The sequence below is a fragment of the Glossina fuscipes genome, unplaced genomic scaffold, assembly GCF_014805625.2.
Source record: "Glossina fuscipes isolate IAEA_lab_2018 unplaced genomic scaffold, Yale_Gfus_2 112, whole genome shotgun sequence".
Taxonomy (NCBI): Eukaryota; Metazoa; Arthropoda; class Insecta; order Diptera; family Glossinidae; genus Glossina; species Glossina fuscipes.
In genome coordinates, this window is record NW_023998455.1 from 9,274,579 (window position 1) to 9,290,664 (window position 16,086).

Sequence of the window (16,086 nt, forward strand, 5' to 3'; positions counted from 1 at the left end):
AATAACAATAATAATATGCACATGTAGACAAACAGAGTCATATGTATGCAAAGGAATGCCTATTTTTCAGCAACAATTATATGATCGACGTCTACTTCATCTGTCCATATTGTTCACTCTTTTCTTCATTAAAGCTACTGTCACGGCTAGTTATCAGAAAAGCAAATTTAATCTGCCGGTGTTGTTGCCGAACAACCCCAAACATCACCATAACCATCAATCATTTGAAATCATTTAGACCAAACTTTTACTTTCACTAACATGGATTCATTATAATAAGCATGTTCATCAAACGACTTGTGTACACACAGAATTATATATGATAATGTAATCTTTCTAAAAAGGGAAAACTTTTTTATATTCAAAGGAAAAGATTTGGTATAAGACAGATATCATGCTTCTTTTAGTCACTCTTTCACGCGTCTTGTGAAGTACATAAGGTTACTTTTCATTTTGCGGCCCACTAAGATGAGAATATTGGACAACTGTGCTATAAATGTAGCAGCAATGTAGGAGTGTGCGCATAGAATACATTCCTCTTTAACTGGTAACAGTTGCGTACGGTCTTAATATTTAATATTTTGTGTCAACAAAACGCCCAATTAAATTAACAATCACTCTTAGTTTAAGAAGATGCGCACTTAGCAACGCTGGATTACACTAACAAAATTAATTACAATATTCCTAAACCATTTATAATTACATCTATGTAACATGTATTAGGTAAATAAAAAGAAAACCCAAAACATATACATATTCTTGAGCTAATAATATAGTCAATCGACGCACGTAAGTATATGTTCGCTTTAAAGTATTGTATAGAGGAACATATGTGATCTTATCAAATAAAATTTCAACGTAATGGAGCTCGGTCCACGGATTGAGGTAAGTGTTGATGTTCTAATTGTTCTACTTGTAATTGCTTGAAATTGGCTTAGGCAGGACACGATGGGGCTAAAATTAATAGAGGGAAACCAAGCCCAATTGGTTTTTCATAAACGCACAAATCCGCATTATCCATAAAGTTACAATTTTATTATGAAACATGTCATCGAGAATGATATGCCTTAATATGCTGCAAGTCTTGAAACAATATGATATATAATTCGTTGCTTTTGGGTAATTGCTTGCAAGTAGGAAAAATGATGTATATTCATTTATTTGATCTATTTCTATTGACATTTATAGGAACAAGTAATATAATTAATAAACAAACATTTTAACACTACAACTACTGACGCCCTGCCTATGCCCATTTCCACCAAATCAAAATGATTCCTTGATCCGTACTTTTTGTGAAATGACCATCGCCAGGAAACGGAAGATAAGAAGCTGCAATTTGCGAGAAACATTTCTTGATCAATTAAAAATCCACAGTAAAAAAGTGGTTGTGATGTGTCTGCATGCACGCCCACACTGCAAAATAAACTGAAACAATATCGAAATAACAAAAACAATTTTTTCATATTTCTGTCTATAAATCTTTATTATTTATTATACGAAGATTGATTACAAATATTTTAAGATACCTTCATGTGAATAAATTTGCCTTGCAATTTTGGAGGATTTGGAACTTAGCCATTTTTTTGAAGATCGACATTTAAAGAGGATGTGAAAGTGGAGTACGCGGTAGTTCGAGCCTTAATAATTGTACATAAATAAGAGCTTGTAATGAATTTCCTTCTTTAATATGCGGTAATTGTACGATCTGGAAGCTTTATTGAAAATCGTTTAAAGAAAGTAAGGGAAAAATTTGAAAAACTGAATACGTCTGTTAATATCTCGTTTTTGTTCTATTTTAAATGTCCTAATATCTAAACGTTCCCTAGCTCATGCCGTACACATTTGCGAATTGTAAACGCTAACATTCCCAACCGAACGAGACAAAGAACTAACGTTTTGAACCAGCACATATGGTGATGACGAACAAATCGTGGATGCAGCTTGCGTCACAATCGAACCGTATTTCCCAGCTATAATTGTTGTTATTCTTAAACTCCAAAAGACTTGGCTTTCAAGATCAACAATTTCTGTCTATATGATATGCCGAATGCAAATCTGCTCTTCTTGAGTAATTTTATGGCTGATTAGCTATATATGTATAAGATTAGTGTATGTCGCGTCAAAATAAACGACCGTTCATTACTTAGAAAATGTTTTCTTTTTTTCAGATGAAGACCGCGAAAATTGGGCTAGAGGAACAAACTCACATTTCGCCATATTAATCAATTAACTGCGTATGACGAATATATATGTCGTGATGCGTCCATCCGTCCTTGCTGGATTGCCTCAACAAATTTTATCATTATGCATGTGTTTTTGTCATAATAATGTATTTTAGAAAATATTTTTGTCACTTTGTCAAGTCGTTTCATCACAACCTATGTCCGTATTACATAAACGCTGTGTTTGACGAGGATACGAGCAGTATATCACTAAAGAGCTCGAAACAGGTAATTATTTAAGAGTAAATGAGCTGAAGCTCGGAACAAGCGGATTCTGGTTAAAATTGCAAGGATTCATTTCTTATTTACGCAATGTGAATACACTCTTCGTTAGTGGCAAGCGATTTTTGTCCGTCAGCGCTTTTCAAACGTCTCACCCAAAATGCCAATTTAGTGTTAGTTCAGTGTAATCACAAGAACGTCTCTTTCAAATACCGAATACAAATATATATTATTTAGTACTAATCCACATACATGTATTTCTTCAAACAACTATAAACTCATTTCAAACTAAATACACAATTATCAAACTTAACGTTAGCTTAGAATGCAATTCTGCTTAGTTTAAGTGAAATTAATGCTAATTAAAATGGAAATAATAGCAAAGGCAAGTACATGATGAGCTTGATATGTGAACTTATATTAAGAACCCATATGCCAAATTTTTGTCTTCGGGTACAATTTTTACGCTCGTAGGAATTTAAACAACATATGAACCAAGGACCGATAATCGGACGAATGTCATCAAATCAACTCAAAATCTCATGATTGCCAAGAGTACGGATACATGCATACGTTCATAGGCGTTTAAAGGCATATGCATGTATGTACACATATATTTACGTTGAAGTAAATTGCACCACTTGTCAATTCAAGCTAACCTAAGAATGATACCGCGACTCTTAAACAACTTACAACAAGTAAATGTCGCTGCAATCCTTATTACGTTTTTAGATATACAAATTTTCCGTGAAAACAACAATAATAAATTACAAATTCAACTCATACAAGAGGTCTACATATTTGCTATTTTAAAGTAATTGAAAGGAATCATAATAAACTCTATTATATTAAAAATTAATTCTTAATGGGTTTTTAAGGACAGGTACAACTTCTTATAAACAGCAATGGTAACGGTGATGAGTACTTAAGATTCGGCTTGATCTGAATGCAGTTTTTCTTGTTCAAGACAAGTCTTGTGGCTTCAAAAATCAATTAAATATGTACTTTTTGTGCCGTTAAAACACTATTAAGGCTTCTATTCTATCCATCACAACATGTTTGACCGTCTACTTAAAAAAACAATTCATAAGCAACGAGGTGCATTCAGAATGCTATGCGTACATATGCCTGCAGCTAGGCAAAAGAACCCGGCCTAAAAAGAATATAAAAAATAATATAAGCAAAAATACGTCCGTTCAAAAAAAGAAAAAGATTTGATAAAGCCAAACATAAAAATCAAATTTTCAATAAAATCCTTTTTATTGGATAGAACAATGTCATAGTGTGTAAAATTTTGCTAGGAATCTGAATCAATAAGTAAATGGAACAATAAATTCTAAAATGATCTGGAGACTGGTTTTATTCAATTATGCTGCTGCACATATCTTTACGCAATCGTACAAATTCAAAAAGGGTTCTTTTTATGCAATTACTTTCTGGAAGATAAGAAAGAAGGTGGAGAAAGAAAGAAACGAAAGATAGTAGTACTCCTTAGGTAATTACACCCACTAAAACCAAAAGTATCATCGAACCCTTTCACTACGCTACTGACATTTTCCCGCATTTTTTTTTTTTTTTTTTTTTTTTTTTTTTTTGATAATTGGTAGACAAACTCTCGTGCCGCCTTCGCCCACAATGAAAAATCATTTTGCTAATTCTTAGCCCTTAACGACGAAAGTTATGAGAACAAAATTTGGGACCAACTTTGCTTAACTCTTGTTCATTTACGCTGACACCCGAATATAACTATCGTGGGAGTTCTCTGATATATGAATTAATATATCGTCTACGCTTACAATATATTCAGCAATCGCCAGTCTGCTTATATTAATCAGAATACGTGCTGATATGCATAGCGAACATTTGACGAACACCAATTACTCCTCGTAAAAGAAAGGTAAAGAATAAGTGGAAAAAGTGACGAAGCTGACCACAAATGGATAAGTTGAACGTTTTTTATACGAAAACGAGTTTTGTTTTACAAATTGAAGAATAAGCATAAAGCAAACTGTGGAGAAATTATATACAGCACTCATCTGGTTCTATTAACGTTTTATTTAAGTACGGATGCTAATGCAAATTTCGGTAACCATTCAGTTTTATAATAATTATTAGAATTAATTTATTAATGGACAAAAGCGTATGTTTTTTTAATTTCTGTGAGGTGTTATGCATGTGGACTAATTTTCAGTACAAATTTAAGGTAATTTTTAACACCAACCAAACCAATTTGTGCTTAAAAAAATAATAAAGCATTTTTAAAAATATTTAAATATTCATTATGTGAATACTGCCGTTGCCGAAAATGAAAACATAAATATCTACCAAAGACCTTGCGAACCTTTGCAATCCAATTCACAATAAGGCCACAATATCTAAAAGTGGCCAAGGATTTCTTATATACATACAATACATATAACGTCGTCTAATACTGAAGTAGTAAAGTACTTTTCTTGGTTCGGAGAAAATTTCTAAAATTCGAAGGTTGCCCGAGTACTTAAACAAAGTGATGGTTTGTTAAGTGGAAGTTGGGATATGCCAATATGTTTCGTTAAGATGTGTCGTTTGCAGAAAAATAGGTGGTAGTTACAATTCCTTTCTTCTTTGAAACAAGACGATATGTCGTCAAAACGATTTTGATTAAGATTTGTTGTTAAATTCTAGTAACGGATATTTGCATAATCGATGTTAGTCATCTCCCCTTTATGAATTGTCGCGAAATACCCCCCATCGAGCCCGAATGGTATATGCTCTTCTTCGGGCTCTTCCTCAGTTTCGTCCCTCATTTCATTGATGAGGCGGTAATGGTCGGTTGTAATTATTCCTTTTTTATATTTGAAAACTTGGAAGTTCCTTAGGCGGTTGCGCAATTGAACGATTTCGGCGGGCGATCTGGTCCTCTTTCTTTTTGATGGAGACATATTTATGAAGAATGCCCCGAGAAGGTCTTGGCTTACCCTGTGTGAAGCGAAATTTGTGGTATGCTAAGCCTTCGTTAAATCTTCCATCAATATGGCAAAACTTACAGTTATTGTTTCTGTAGCAACGGCAGGGGCGTCCTTATTAAATACTTTCAAGAAGTAGTCACTGATTTTAGCAAGTTTGCGTTTGAGCTCCTCCACATTTTGATCCATTATGGAGCTCCGATGAAATATATTGACGAAATTTGACAGCGCCGTGAAGATTTCGCATGTCCGCCTTGCAATTTCGGACTCCTTTCGGAATATATTTTCCTTGATGACCACTTGTAGCATGGCCGGTGTCGCGTCATTGAAGATGTGCACTCTTCCGGTCCAGAATTGACTAGTGGGCTCGGATTGCTTGTGCAACCTTCTAATTATTGTAATGGCGTATTTTTCTTTCGTTTTTTCTATTTTATCTTTATATCTTCTGAGGAGGTACAAATAATCGTACATTAATAGGACTCCAGCAGGTAATATCGCTTCTTTATATGCGACATTCCTGTCGCAAACTACTGCAATATCTTTAGCCAGGTTGATGTTGTCTAGTAGTGCTTTTGCGACTAAATTTGAACGCGTTGAGGGCTGGATGTATATGATCATATTAAACGCCGTCGCCAAGCTACTTACAGCGAAGACGAGTATCATTTTGTAATCACACGTGTTCTTCTTGTGCTAATGGCACCTAATTAGTGTATCGATCGTCCGCGAACACACTACTTGATTTTTGGTGAAGACTTCGTCGAAATGCAATTAGATAATTTTGTCGTGAGGAGTCAATTTCCTCACGACCTCTACGGAGGGCCTCCATGCCCGGCACCACGCTGTCAGCTTCTAGTTCGACCTTCTGGTCTTCATATTTTGCTAGGTGCCGTTCCTACTCCTCTTTTCCTCTTGAACCCTCTCCAACTGCTGGATAAGCCTAGCGTAAGCTGGTGTAAATTTCATCCATTCAAACATCTGGGCTTTGTATATCCTTATTACATCTAACCTACCACTACGCATGGCGCTGTCATTTATATTGTCTCCTGAGCGTCCATCGCTTCTTCCACCATACTAGCTTGTCTCCTACTTGTATCACTTGGTTTTTTCCTAAGTCGAATCTCAAAGAAGCTACCTTGTTATTGTACTTACCGCCCGCGACAACCCCAAATTATTTCCTATATGCTATTCCATAAGTCCGGATATTCTTTTCTATATCTTGCTAAACACACGTTCTGGAATTTTCACCATGGTTTTATACTTATTTTATGTTTATGTATAATATAATAAGATAAACAAATACGATAATATAAAATACCTATAAAATAATAATAATTCAAGAACCTGAAAATAAATAGGAAACAAAATAGACCAAAAAATTTTATAGTTTTTACATCTTTTAAAATAATAATAATATAAACTAAATGATGTAAGCTCCGCCTTTTATTATTATTATTTTTTTTTTTTTTTGTTTGTTTCTATTTATTTGTGTTTGTTTATTTTTTAATTTATTTCTCTTTTTTATTTATTTATTTTTTATTATTATTATCATTATAATAATAATAATAATTTATTTTTTAAAAGGAACAGTTCAGAGCTATCATCAACCACTCAAGGTTCCCTTTAAATCCAACATATAAAAGTACAAATTTTTATAGAAAATACAATTCGTTTGTGATCAAGCATAGAGATGTTCTGCGGAGTTTATAAAGCATCCCTAACGTGCTCTAGGATGATGGTAACCATGGTTGAGGAAATATAAATTTGTTGTAAATTTGGCAATATTGCTGTGTTATCCTATCGTGTCTTTACTAGCATTCTTCGAAGAAGTGCGACGTACTTGCATGATTTAATCTACACAAATTCTACGAATCAACAAATCAATAGAATCGTTTTATGATAAATATCGTTGCAGGATGTGTGCAATATATATTAGATAGGAAAACAGAAATAAAATTGCAGTAAAATGGCGGCTTTCAATGTATACGAACTCTATTAAACTATTTCATTTTTCGTTGCCACAAGTAAAGAAATAAAGCATTTTACTTATTTTTAAATGGTCCAAAGTTCTGGTTGATGACGTATCTTATGCAGCGGATGAGACTACCAGCAATGCTGAGTAAGTTTTTCTAAACATCTCAGCTTATGCACACTTTACATCCATCCATCAGCTAATTTTTAAACAGTAGGTCTTACCTTAACCATAGAGAGCGCTATCAGCGCCAAATAACTACCGCTCTAGTAGAAAATGAGGATGAATTGGAACGTTATATGCATACGACCGAAAAGTATAGCATACATCAAATTCCAGAATACTCTGTTCTAACGTAATATCTATACTAGCAGATGAGTTTTCAGACTGATGTATATGGTTAGTATTAGTAAATTTACATAAATTGCTGACTGTTTACAGCGTAAGTTACTTTCAGATAAATTCAACTGAAATAAAAAATGAAAAATGCAGCAATATGATCAGACAGTACGCAAAGTATTCGAATTGTATCTAGATTACAAAGATCAACTAGCGCTAGTATCAGAGCATTATCCCAAATGTGCACTGGAAAGGGAATGGATGCTTACCAAGTTAGTCCAATGGTCGCAGGAATGCATCTGTTGGCTGCCAAAATATTTTGAATGATAGTAAGTAATCTTCCTAAAGGGATTTCGGAACGTTCGGTTAATCGGCCTAAAGAGTTGAACATGCAAATTGACGACACGGCACAGGTTCTGGAGACAGACTTGATATGGTAACCTTTACCTTTGTTTTTTGCTAAAACATTCCCGAAGAGACGTCGAATCTATCGATTTTCATCGTGAACACTAAGAACTTGACTGCGGTGACTGTGCAGAGCGAGAACATGACGTGGTATGTAACGAACTCGAAGAATCTTTTTAAATTACTGAAACGTGATATTTTGGATGTACAAAATAAATTAGTAAAAATTATTGAAAGGTCCAAGAACGTTGTTCACCGCTCTCCAGTTGTACCGCATAAAATTAAATTTACATAATTTATTGAGAAATTTTTCAATTCATTTTAATAAAATTAATTGTGGACATAAACAACTATAATACATTTAATTTTTTTATTTTATTGTTTGGATGGTCCGTTTGTTGTTTCGTGACATAAAATAAAATGCATAGATTTCGTGTAGGGAATTGCTTCACAATCCATAGAAATAATAACTAGGAAACTTTTTGTCGACCACCGCGGCTTATTAGTGATAAATAATGTGCAGACGTTTCAAATACATCAAAAAAAAACATTATAATGCGTAGAGATTTCGACGTGAACAAGAAAAAATGCGACGGCTGCAATGACCGAAGTGCGTGAATTAAATTTCCGCCTTAATCGCAAAGTTAATCCTAAAAAAAAAAAAAATTCCTCAGATGACTTTGAGAAAAAAAATTATAAATGTACATTATACATTGCTAACCGCCAACACATTAGTCTTTTTTCATCTAATCACAAGCAGAAGAGTGATCATAAGTTAGGCTTTCCAAGCAGCGCAGAAAAAGAATAACGTATATTAAGTATACAGATGCATTCATATTGGCGGCATTACAACTACAAATATTTGTGCCGTCTTTTTTTTGGTAGTCCTTACGTATATACATATATATATCCCATTATTCTCGCTCACATAGTTGTTTTTCAGCATCTATATGAACACAGAGCAGCATTATTGGCCATAAGATGAATCGTTTCAATTCATGTTGTTCTGATACTGAATAGCAACTTCGTCGATCGTACTTAGCGCTTATTTGTATATATTGTTGAGAATTGTTTATGAAATGAATTAGCGTTTTTATGTGTAAAAATTATTGGATTTGTCTTTAAAGATTAAAAAGATGTTCGTGAATTAATAATTTTAATTATGTGTACGTATGCGAGTTGAATTCTAATAATCACATATGCTATGGAAACTTTTAAGAGACGAAGTGATCGTTTAATAAATAATAACTCAACGCGGGAAGCTACGGCAAAGAAGGAGAATAACGAGAAGAAAAATTTCCCGTGTGTCAAATATGTCAAATATGGCGGAAAAATCGTTTACTTGACGGATATGTCAGAAATAGCTGAGGCCGCTGATAGCTTGATGTAAGCCCACGAACTTAATAATTTGGACAAAATCTAACTTTCATACTTTCTACTAAAATGATCGGGCGGTCCTTTGCTGAAAAAATTGTTATTTTAAAATGCGTAAACGTATGAGTGATCCTTTTAAAGATATGCGTCCATTACAAAGTATGCGCATATCTCGGAAACAGAAATATCTTCATGCTTAACAAGAAAGTAATTTTTGAATTTTAACAGCTCATTGTTATTCAACGTATATTTTTTATCTTGGCTGCCTTCTTCATGACTCCCTAGCCATTCTATTCGTGAACAGCCATCCTGAATTCACGCTTACCCTTTATAAATGGTAAATCAAAGAGAGCAAATAGTGATCACAGATACAACTTCCTTATGATTATTCCTATTTATTTTCCAAATTTCAAAAAAAAATACAATTCGAATAATTCAACAATTGAGTGTGTTGTAAGCAAAAACATTTAGACAAAAGATATAGCACAAACTAATTGAATTTACAAAATTTTCTAAAGGTGTTTCCGATTGTTCCCTGCATTTCCTACGTCGGTGTGGACATGAAATTTTCAATAAAACTATGGTAGCAATCGTCCGCTTCATATTTTAGTTTTTCTTAAAAAAAAGAAAGAAAACGTAAGGCAAGAAACCATATGTTATTTTGCAAAACTTTCGATTTCAGACAATGGGTGGAAAGACAGCAGCATGTTCCGATTCCCCTCTCTTTTGATATGGAATGGCCATTTTCATTTCAAACAGGTCCGGGTAAGACTTCTGTTGTGCAGGTGTGCCTGGAATTAAATTGTTGTTATGTTTTCCAACTATCCAATTTGAGGAAATTACCAGCAGCGCTAGTCGCTTTGCTGAAACATCCACGCGTTCGCATGCACGGAGTAAACATTAAAAAGTAAGTTTAAATATTATTAGACTTCTTCGTCTTTAACATTAAGAAATATTATTCGCAATTCCTAAAAAGTTATACTTAATGCGAATTTTGCAAATTATAGCTTTGTCTGAGCATGTTCACGTTAAAAGCTACATTGCTAGTTATAAAGCGAAAATTTGTCCAACGACTATTGCAAGATGTCATTAGAAGAAATAGATAAGGGTATGCAATATGGTCTGTTCGTCGCAGTTGTTATTGAAAAGTCGCCCAAGTATATGAGCACTACAAGGTATGATTATGAAAAAATTTTGAAAATACATAATTAACCGACGATGGGGGGTCTGCAATTTCCAAAAACGATTCTTACATATATTTTATGTAAATGTCTGGTGGTGGACACAAAAGCACCACTTGCATCATTTTTTTGAAATATGCAAATTATTCAATTGGTTATTTTCAGCGATGTCCAGAAGCTGGCTAGGGATTTCCCTGAAATGAAATTAGACGACTTAAAGCACCGCTGCATTGATTTGGGAACTTGGTGCAACGAAATTAATGAAACCGGATGCCGATGGAGTTTAGATCGTCTATGCAATTATTTGGTAATTTTTGTCAGATTAGTTGTTGCGGCAGAAAAGTTTGAATATCAATATGCCCATCATTCACTTCCAGTAGTCTTCCTTAGCAAATCAAGCGTTGCAAAGTAATATATTTAATTTAATTAAACAAAGCAACATATCCGTAAGCATCTTTCCTGAAATTCGCTTGATTTGTGAGCAATATAAGTGGAAGTGATAGAAAGTAGCGAACATAAGCTCTTGGTGTATTTAAATTGGTTTAGCAAAAAACATATAATTTCAGATAAACCAAACCGTAGACAAAAACAAAAAAGTTAGAATGAGCAATTGGCATGTCGTACCTTTGAATAAAGATCAGTTAATGTATGCAGCTATAGATGTTTATGTAAGTATGCAACATATTACGTAATATTACAAGGACAATCTCCTTTTTCATACCCACGGCAACAATTGTCCAGTTATGTTCGTTATTAGTTAAAGATACTTTGGCCGTAGGCAAGAATTTTGGTCAATGTACCTTTGTTAACTTCCCAAAGATGTGAAAATTTTCATTATTATAGGAGATTTGAAAATTTCAAATCGAGAAAACCCCTAACGATCAAACGGGAAAAAACAAAGTTTTTAGTTTTACATTCTATCATTCTATCAAAGGGACTGAAAAAGGTTACAAAATTGTTTAATAAGAATTAACTGCAGTAGCATCTTACAATTATCAAAAGTTGAATAAAGCTTTCCATATCTTCTGACAGATTGGACTAGTGATTTACCGGGAATTGGAAAATCGAGCGCGAATAAAAAAAGAAAGGCTGTGAGTGATTGTTGGAAGATGGTTGAATGATGGCGTTGGAATTATTTATTTATCATGATCTAAGAATTAAAAGGAAAGTCTTTTAAAAATAAGTGTTTTATTTGCTTGCGATTTTATCCGTTTTTTCACATTCAGCGAATAGAAAGATTACGATAAAAACCCGAGGAAAATTGTGTTAAAATAAAAGATCTTATTTATTTGCTAAATAAATGGAGCGGAAATATAACAACGAAATATCTACAAAATTAAAAATAGAAAAAAAAACATGCCTTCGATTCGGTCGGTTCTAAAATAGATGAAAGATGAACATGATATCATGGCCGCATCGGGCCGCGTCGTAAGGATATGGCTTCGATTTTGCGTTTTAACACCTGATTGTCAAGGTCGATTTGCCGTTGTTGCTTTTTGCGATTAACGGCCGCACTGGATACACGGGTATTGGGATATGGCGAAGAAGTGGTCTGCAAAAGCATTCGTAAATTTTAAAATGTGGTAAATGTGATGTATGTAAAAACAAAATATCTTCAATATTTTTTTTTATTTTAATTTGGAAATGATATTATGTCATAATAAGCTGAGCGACTTGAAACTTTTTCAAGTATATTTTGTATAGTTGTCATAAAATGAGGATATTTACTTTGAAACAGTGGTCGGAAAACTTCCGTTTATATATACTTCAAAGCAATTACTTATGTCTATATTAGGACGGACAGATTAGTAGGTCATTCTCAAAACAGACGCGACGCAATTTTCCAAATTAAATTATCCAATTTCCTATTATTAATAATTGTTAGCCTTTAAATAACAGTTAATTACCAGTTTGTGTTGAAGCTTTTGTTGAGAATTCATTGTGTACGTTGGTTTCTGGGATAATATCTTACGCAATAATATTCGATTATGACGCTCGATTTCACGCATACGTTCGTTTGAGAAGCTCCAACTTTTGCGATTTTGAGAAGTAGCCCTGTAAGCAGGAAAAATGTCGATAATTAATATTAGTCTTTTTAGAAGACGCTTCTCGACGCCGTCAGGAGTTTTATTCTCATTTTGCAGGAAAATATACGAAAGGATAGAAAGGATATACAATTTTTTATAAAATATTAGAAAATTATAAAAAATAACCTTCAACATATGGTTTTTTTTTTTTAATATGAAGGGTTGACCTATAATGAATAAAAAACCATATCTTAACCATGTTTGCATATGAAACAAATAAATGTCTGCATATGACACGTTCAAGTAAACGATGAAGGTGCAATTTGAATTTTATAAGAGAGTTGGTTTTGAAATTGTTAAAACTTAAAAACATTACTATAAACGCATGGAATCCACGGATATAACTTGTAAACTGATAGCTAGACTGTGTTGAAATTTTGCAACATTTCCTTCCAAGATATTGTACAGAGTCGCCAATAGTTGTCCAATTTATGTGTACAACGATCTTAAGCAGTGATTCATTAACTTATTATTTATTTTACTAAGGCAGTTTTGCTTTAAAACTCGACATTATTTAAATTTTTAATAACTGTCCCCTTAATTGAGCAGATTGAAAAACAACGTTGTACTAATGCTTGCTTAACGCTACTGCTATCGCCGTTAATTTGAGCATGTTTGAGAGATAATTTTTAAGAACAAGACTTACTTAACCTTTTCTGCCGATGACGTTTGAAGTTCTTTGTAAAAGCCCCGTTTAAATAAAGATTCATCAGACTTGTAGGCACATATCGGGTGGCAGAAGCTCATTTGCGTTTCGCTCATATCATCATCCATATCTTCCATATCAATGCACTCGATTTTACTATTAGCTCTGACCACCTCTTGCATTTGGTCTTCTCCAGGGTCTTCAGTCTTCATTTGCTCGAGACATCGAGGAGTTTGATTATCATTAACGGAATCGCATCCTTGCTCACTATTTACATCTTGTTCGCTGTTCGATTTAATGTTATTTACATTGCTTTGACGAATCGTTTCCTCATTCGAATTTTCTAAGATCGTAGTTTTTACAGCATCCATTAGAGCCATTGCAATCTCTTGAGAATTCGGTATGTTCATTTGCTCGAAGTCAATATTTAGCTCAGCAGGGTGCAATGTATCATTAGCAGGCAAAATGTACTCTTCACTGGCCTTCATTTTATACAACGATTCTTGTAGCATTCGAATAATATTAGTCGGTGGGAAGCTTTGATCTGCTTTAATCAAGTTATTGCTGCCTGCATAATTATTGCAACCAGGACTCGTTTGTCGTTCTGACTTTGGCAGTTCCTCTTCATCCCTTAATTCTTCTTGCTCGAAATATTCCTCACGACTACCCTTGTCATCTTCCATTTCGCTTTCTTCGAAAGTTTCACTGACCTCATCTTCTTCGGAGCAGAGATCATTTTGTTCAATGGCCTCACCGTTTGCAACCACAGAGTTTTGTTTCATGAACTTCTTGTATCGGCTTTCCATGACTTCGATTTGTTTGTAATCTTCATCATCGTCCTCAGTACAATACTCAGTGGTATTACGTTGTTCAATATTGTAACCATTGCGACAGCTACCCTTTTTTGACGCTTGTGGCAAATCTTCATCGAAACACATTGGTTCGGTTGCAATTTCCTCCTGTGTTTCATTTGCGGTTGCATCAATCTCCTCCTCAGAAGAAGAATTGTTACGCATTCTGCGATTACTGTAGCCGTACTTTCGCGTAGAACTTATACGTTTCGATAAGCGATGAATGTAACTGCCGTTTACCTTAAAAGACGAGGAGAATCATCAATTAATCTTCTAATATAACATCGCGGTAGTGAAAGTTTTATTTAGATCGATTGGACCGACTTCTGTGCTTTGGTTGCCACTGCACTGTTACTCAAATGTGTAAACCTGAGATAGGTTTCTTAACAATTATTAAGATCTTTTTCTCGTTCGATGTTGGAGTTTTCATGTTCTTTGTCGCTATCGAAAAAATGAAGCTCGCAATAAAAAGTACATGCTTTCATGACCTTGCACTACATTTTTGAAAGGGATTTTTACTTACTAAACTACTTTTTTATTTGGAAAATTAAATCAAAAAGGAAAAATTCCAAATTGCTGATGATTGGCTCTGGCTGAATTTCCATATTAATGCACTAACGTTTTTCGATCTACAGTCCTAAACATTTTACGCGAAGCAAAGATAATAAAGTCTGAAGGAAATGATACATTGACTATCCTTTCTGCCTACATACATACATACCGCGTTTGCTTTAACTGAAGGCAAAGCGTCATCTTCGTTGCCACTATTTTCGGTTTCGCTTTCCAGATCAGTCATTTCCGGAATTTCTTCATCGGTGTCATTTTCGAAAGATGCATTTGCATAACGTTCATCATCTGAATCAATTGCGTCACTCATTCCGAAGTCCGTTTCTTGTTTCTTCACTTAAATTGAGATTTTGATGCTGATGAAGCGAAATGTATACGTGTTTTGTAAATGAGAAAAAACAAAATATGACCCGATAAATTAAGAAACTACCTAAGGATTCACTTGAAAAAATATATCAAAATCTCAAGGCCTACGGTTTTTTTTTATTTTATATAAACACTTTTCAATGCATTTCGTTTATTGCCAGTGGAAATTGTGAAGAAAAATCAATAACGCCGATGTTATATATATACTTTTGTTTTGTGTTTATGCTAGACCACCCCTGAAGTTACAAATCGCAGCAAAGAAAAACATCAACAACAAAAGGGATAAAACCAAAGAACAAATATGTAAGAATAGAAAATTGTGGTTAACCAGGACCGACTTTACCGCTTGTCTGCCCATATTCATTTGTAATAGAAAATAGCAATGAACATAAGAATGCATATGCATTTATTCAAATTATCTAACACGCAAATACATATGTAACATACATAACACTAACACTGCTACATAACATAAAGAAATCATAGCATACGGGCGGGCTTCCATTTAACAGTTCATGCCTAAAAGCTATCTACATCTATCAGAATTAATTGTTGTCTTACTCTTTTTTGAAGCTGTTCATCGCCCAAAGTGTAAGTAGTAACACCATATGTTTACAAGGAAAACAGAGATGTTAAACTCTCCAACAGAAGACGTTCCACAAAAACCGACTTACTTCCACAGAAACTTGAACAGTTTATTCCGCTACTGCTTTGCCTATATTAATTCCCCAGAACTCCGCATTAATTCCAATATCTTGAAGATGTATTCTTACGGATGACCTGTTTTTGTAGAATTACTTATTATTCATGTAGAATTAATTGCCAATTATGTGGAATTAATTGCCATTTATGTGAGATTGAAAATGAAAACGTAGTACCGTTTAAGCCTAAAATTTTATGAGTGTAAGT

The 16,086-nt window shown here is 34.0% G+C and overlaps 2 protein-coding genes and 1 long non-coding RNA gene across 5 annotated transcripts; 2 read left to right on the forward strand and 1 right to left on the reverse strand.

Moving 5' to 3' along the window:
* The first annotated feature begins 7,206 nt into the window (after positions 1–7,206).
* On the forward strand, positions 7,207–8,377 carry LOC119639499. Of its 2 annotated transcripts, none has more exons than XR_005247551.1 (3): positions 7,207–7,508; positions 7,561–7,760; positions 7,819–8,377. It is a non-coding gene; the product is annotated as an uncharacterized LOC119639499 (long non-coding RNA). The 2 variants fall into 2 exon arrangements; XR_005247550.1 differs by having other exon boundaries at positions 7,209–7,508; positions 7,576–7,760.
* A 730-nt stretch (positions 8,378–9,107) lies between these two features.
* Positions 9,108–11,840, forward strand: LOC119639568 (Werner Syndrome-like exonuclease). Its single transcript, XM_038037019.1, has 5 exons — positions 9,108–9,491; positions 10,162–10,386; positions 10,826–10,967; positions 11,227–11,328; positions 11,693–11,840. The coding sequence occupies exons 1-5, from the start codon at positions 9,310–9,312 to the stop codon at positions 11,753–11,755; spliced, it is 714 nt and encodes a 237-aa protein (XP_037892947.1). The 5' UTR covers positions 9,108–9,309; the 3' UTR covers positions 11,756–11,840.
* Positions 11,841–11,921: 81 nt separating this feature from the next.
* Positions 11,922–15,422, reverse strand: LOC119639567. Of its 2 annotated transcripts, XM_038037018.1 has the most exons (5): positions 15,385–15,422; positions 14,966–15,167; positions 13,394–14,484; positions 12,568–12,715; positions 11,922–12,212 (listed from the first exon to the last, which is right to left on the reverse strand). In XM_038037018.1, exons 2-5 carry the CDS (start codon positions 15,119–15,121, stop codon positions 12,066–12,068), a joined length of 1,542 nt encoding a protein of 513 aa, XP_037892946.1. In that variant the 5' UTR covers positions 15,122–15,167; positions 15,385–15,422; the 3' UTR covers positions 11,922–12,065. The 2 variants fall into 2 exon arrangements, with proteins under 2 accessions (XP_037892946.1, XP_037892945.1); XM_038037017.1 differs by lacking the exon at positions 15,385–15,422 and having other exon boundaries at positions 14,966–15,371.
* Positions 15,423–16,086: the final 664 nt, after the last annotated feature.

Coding starts and splice junctions, on each gene's coding strand:
- LOC119639568 (XM_038037019.1), top strand. CDS start 9,310: ATGGAAACTTTTAAGAGACGAAGTGATCGTTTAATAAATAATAACTCA. Junction 9,492..10,161: donor GAGGCCGCTGATAGCTTGAT/GTAAGCCCACGA, acceptor TTTCGATTTCAG/ACAATGGGTGGAAAGACAGC. Junction 10,968..11,226: donor ATCGTCTATGCAATTATTTG/GTAATTTTTGTC, acceptor ATATAATTTCAG/ATAAACCAAACCGTAGACAA.
- LOC119639567 (XM_038037018.1), bottom strand. CDS start 15,121: ATGAGTGACGCAATTGATTCAGATGATGAACGTTATGCAAATGCATCT. Junction 14,485..14,965: donor CTTCAGTTAAAGCAAACGCG/GTATGTATGTAT, acceptor TCGTCTTTTAAG/GTAAACGGCAGTTACATTCA. Junction 12,213..12,567: donor AAAAGCTTCAACACAAACTG/GTAATTAACTGT, acceptor ATGCTTTTGCAG/ACCACTTCTTCGCCATATCC.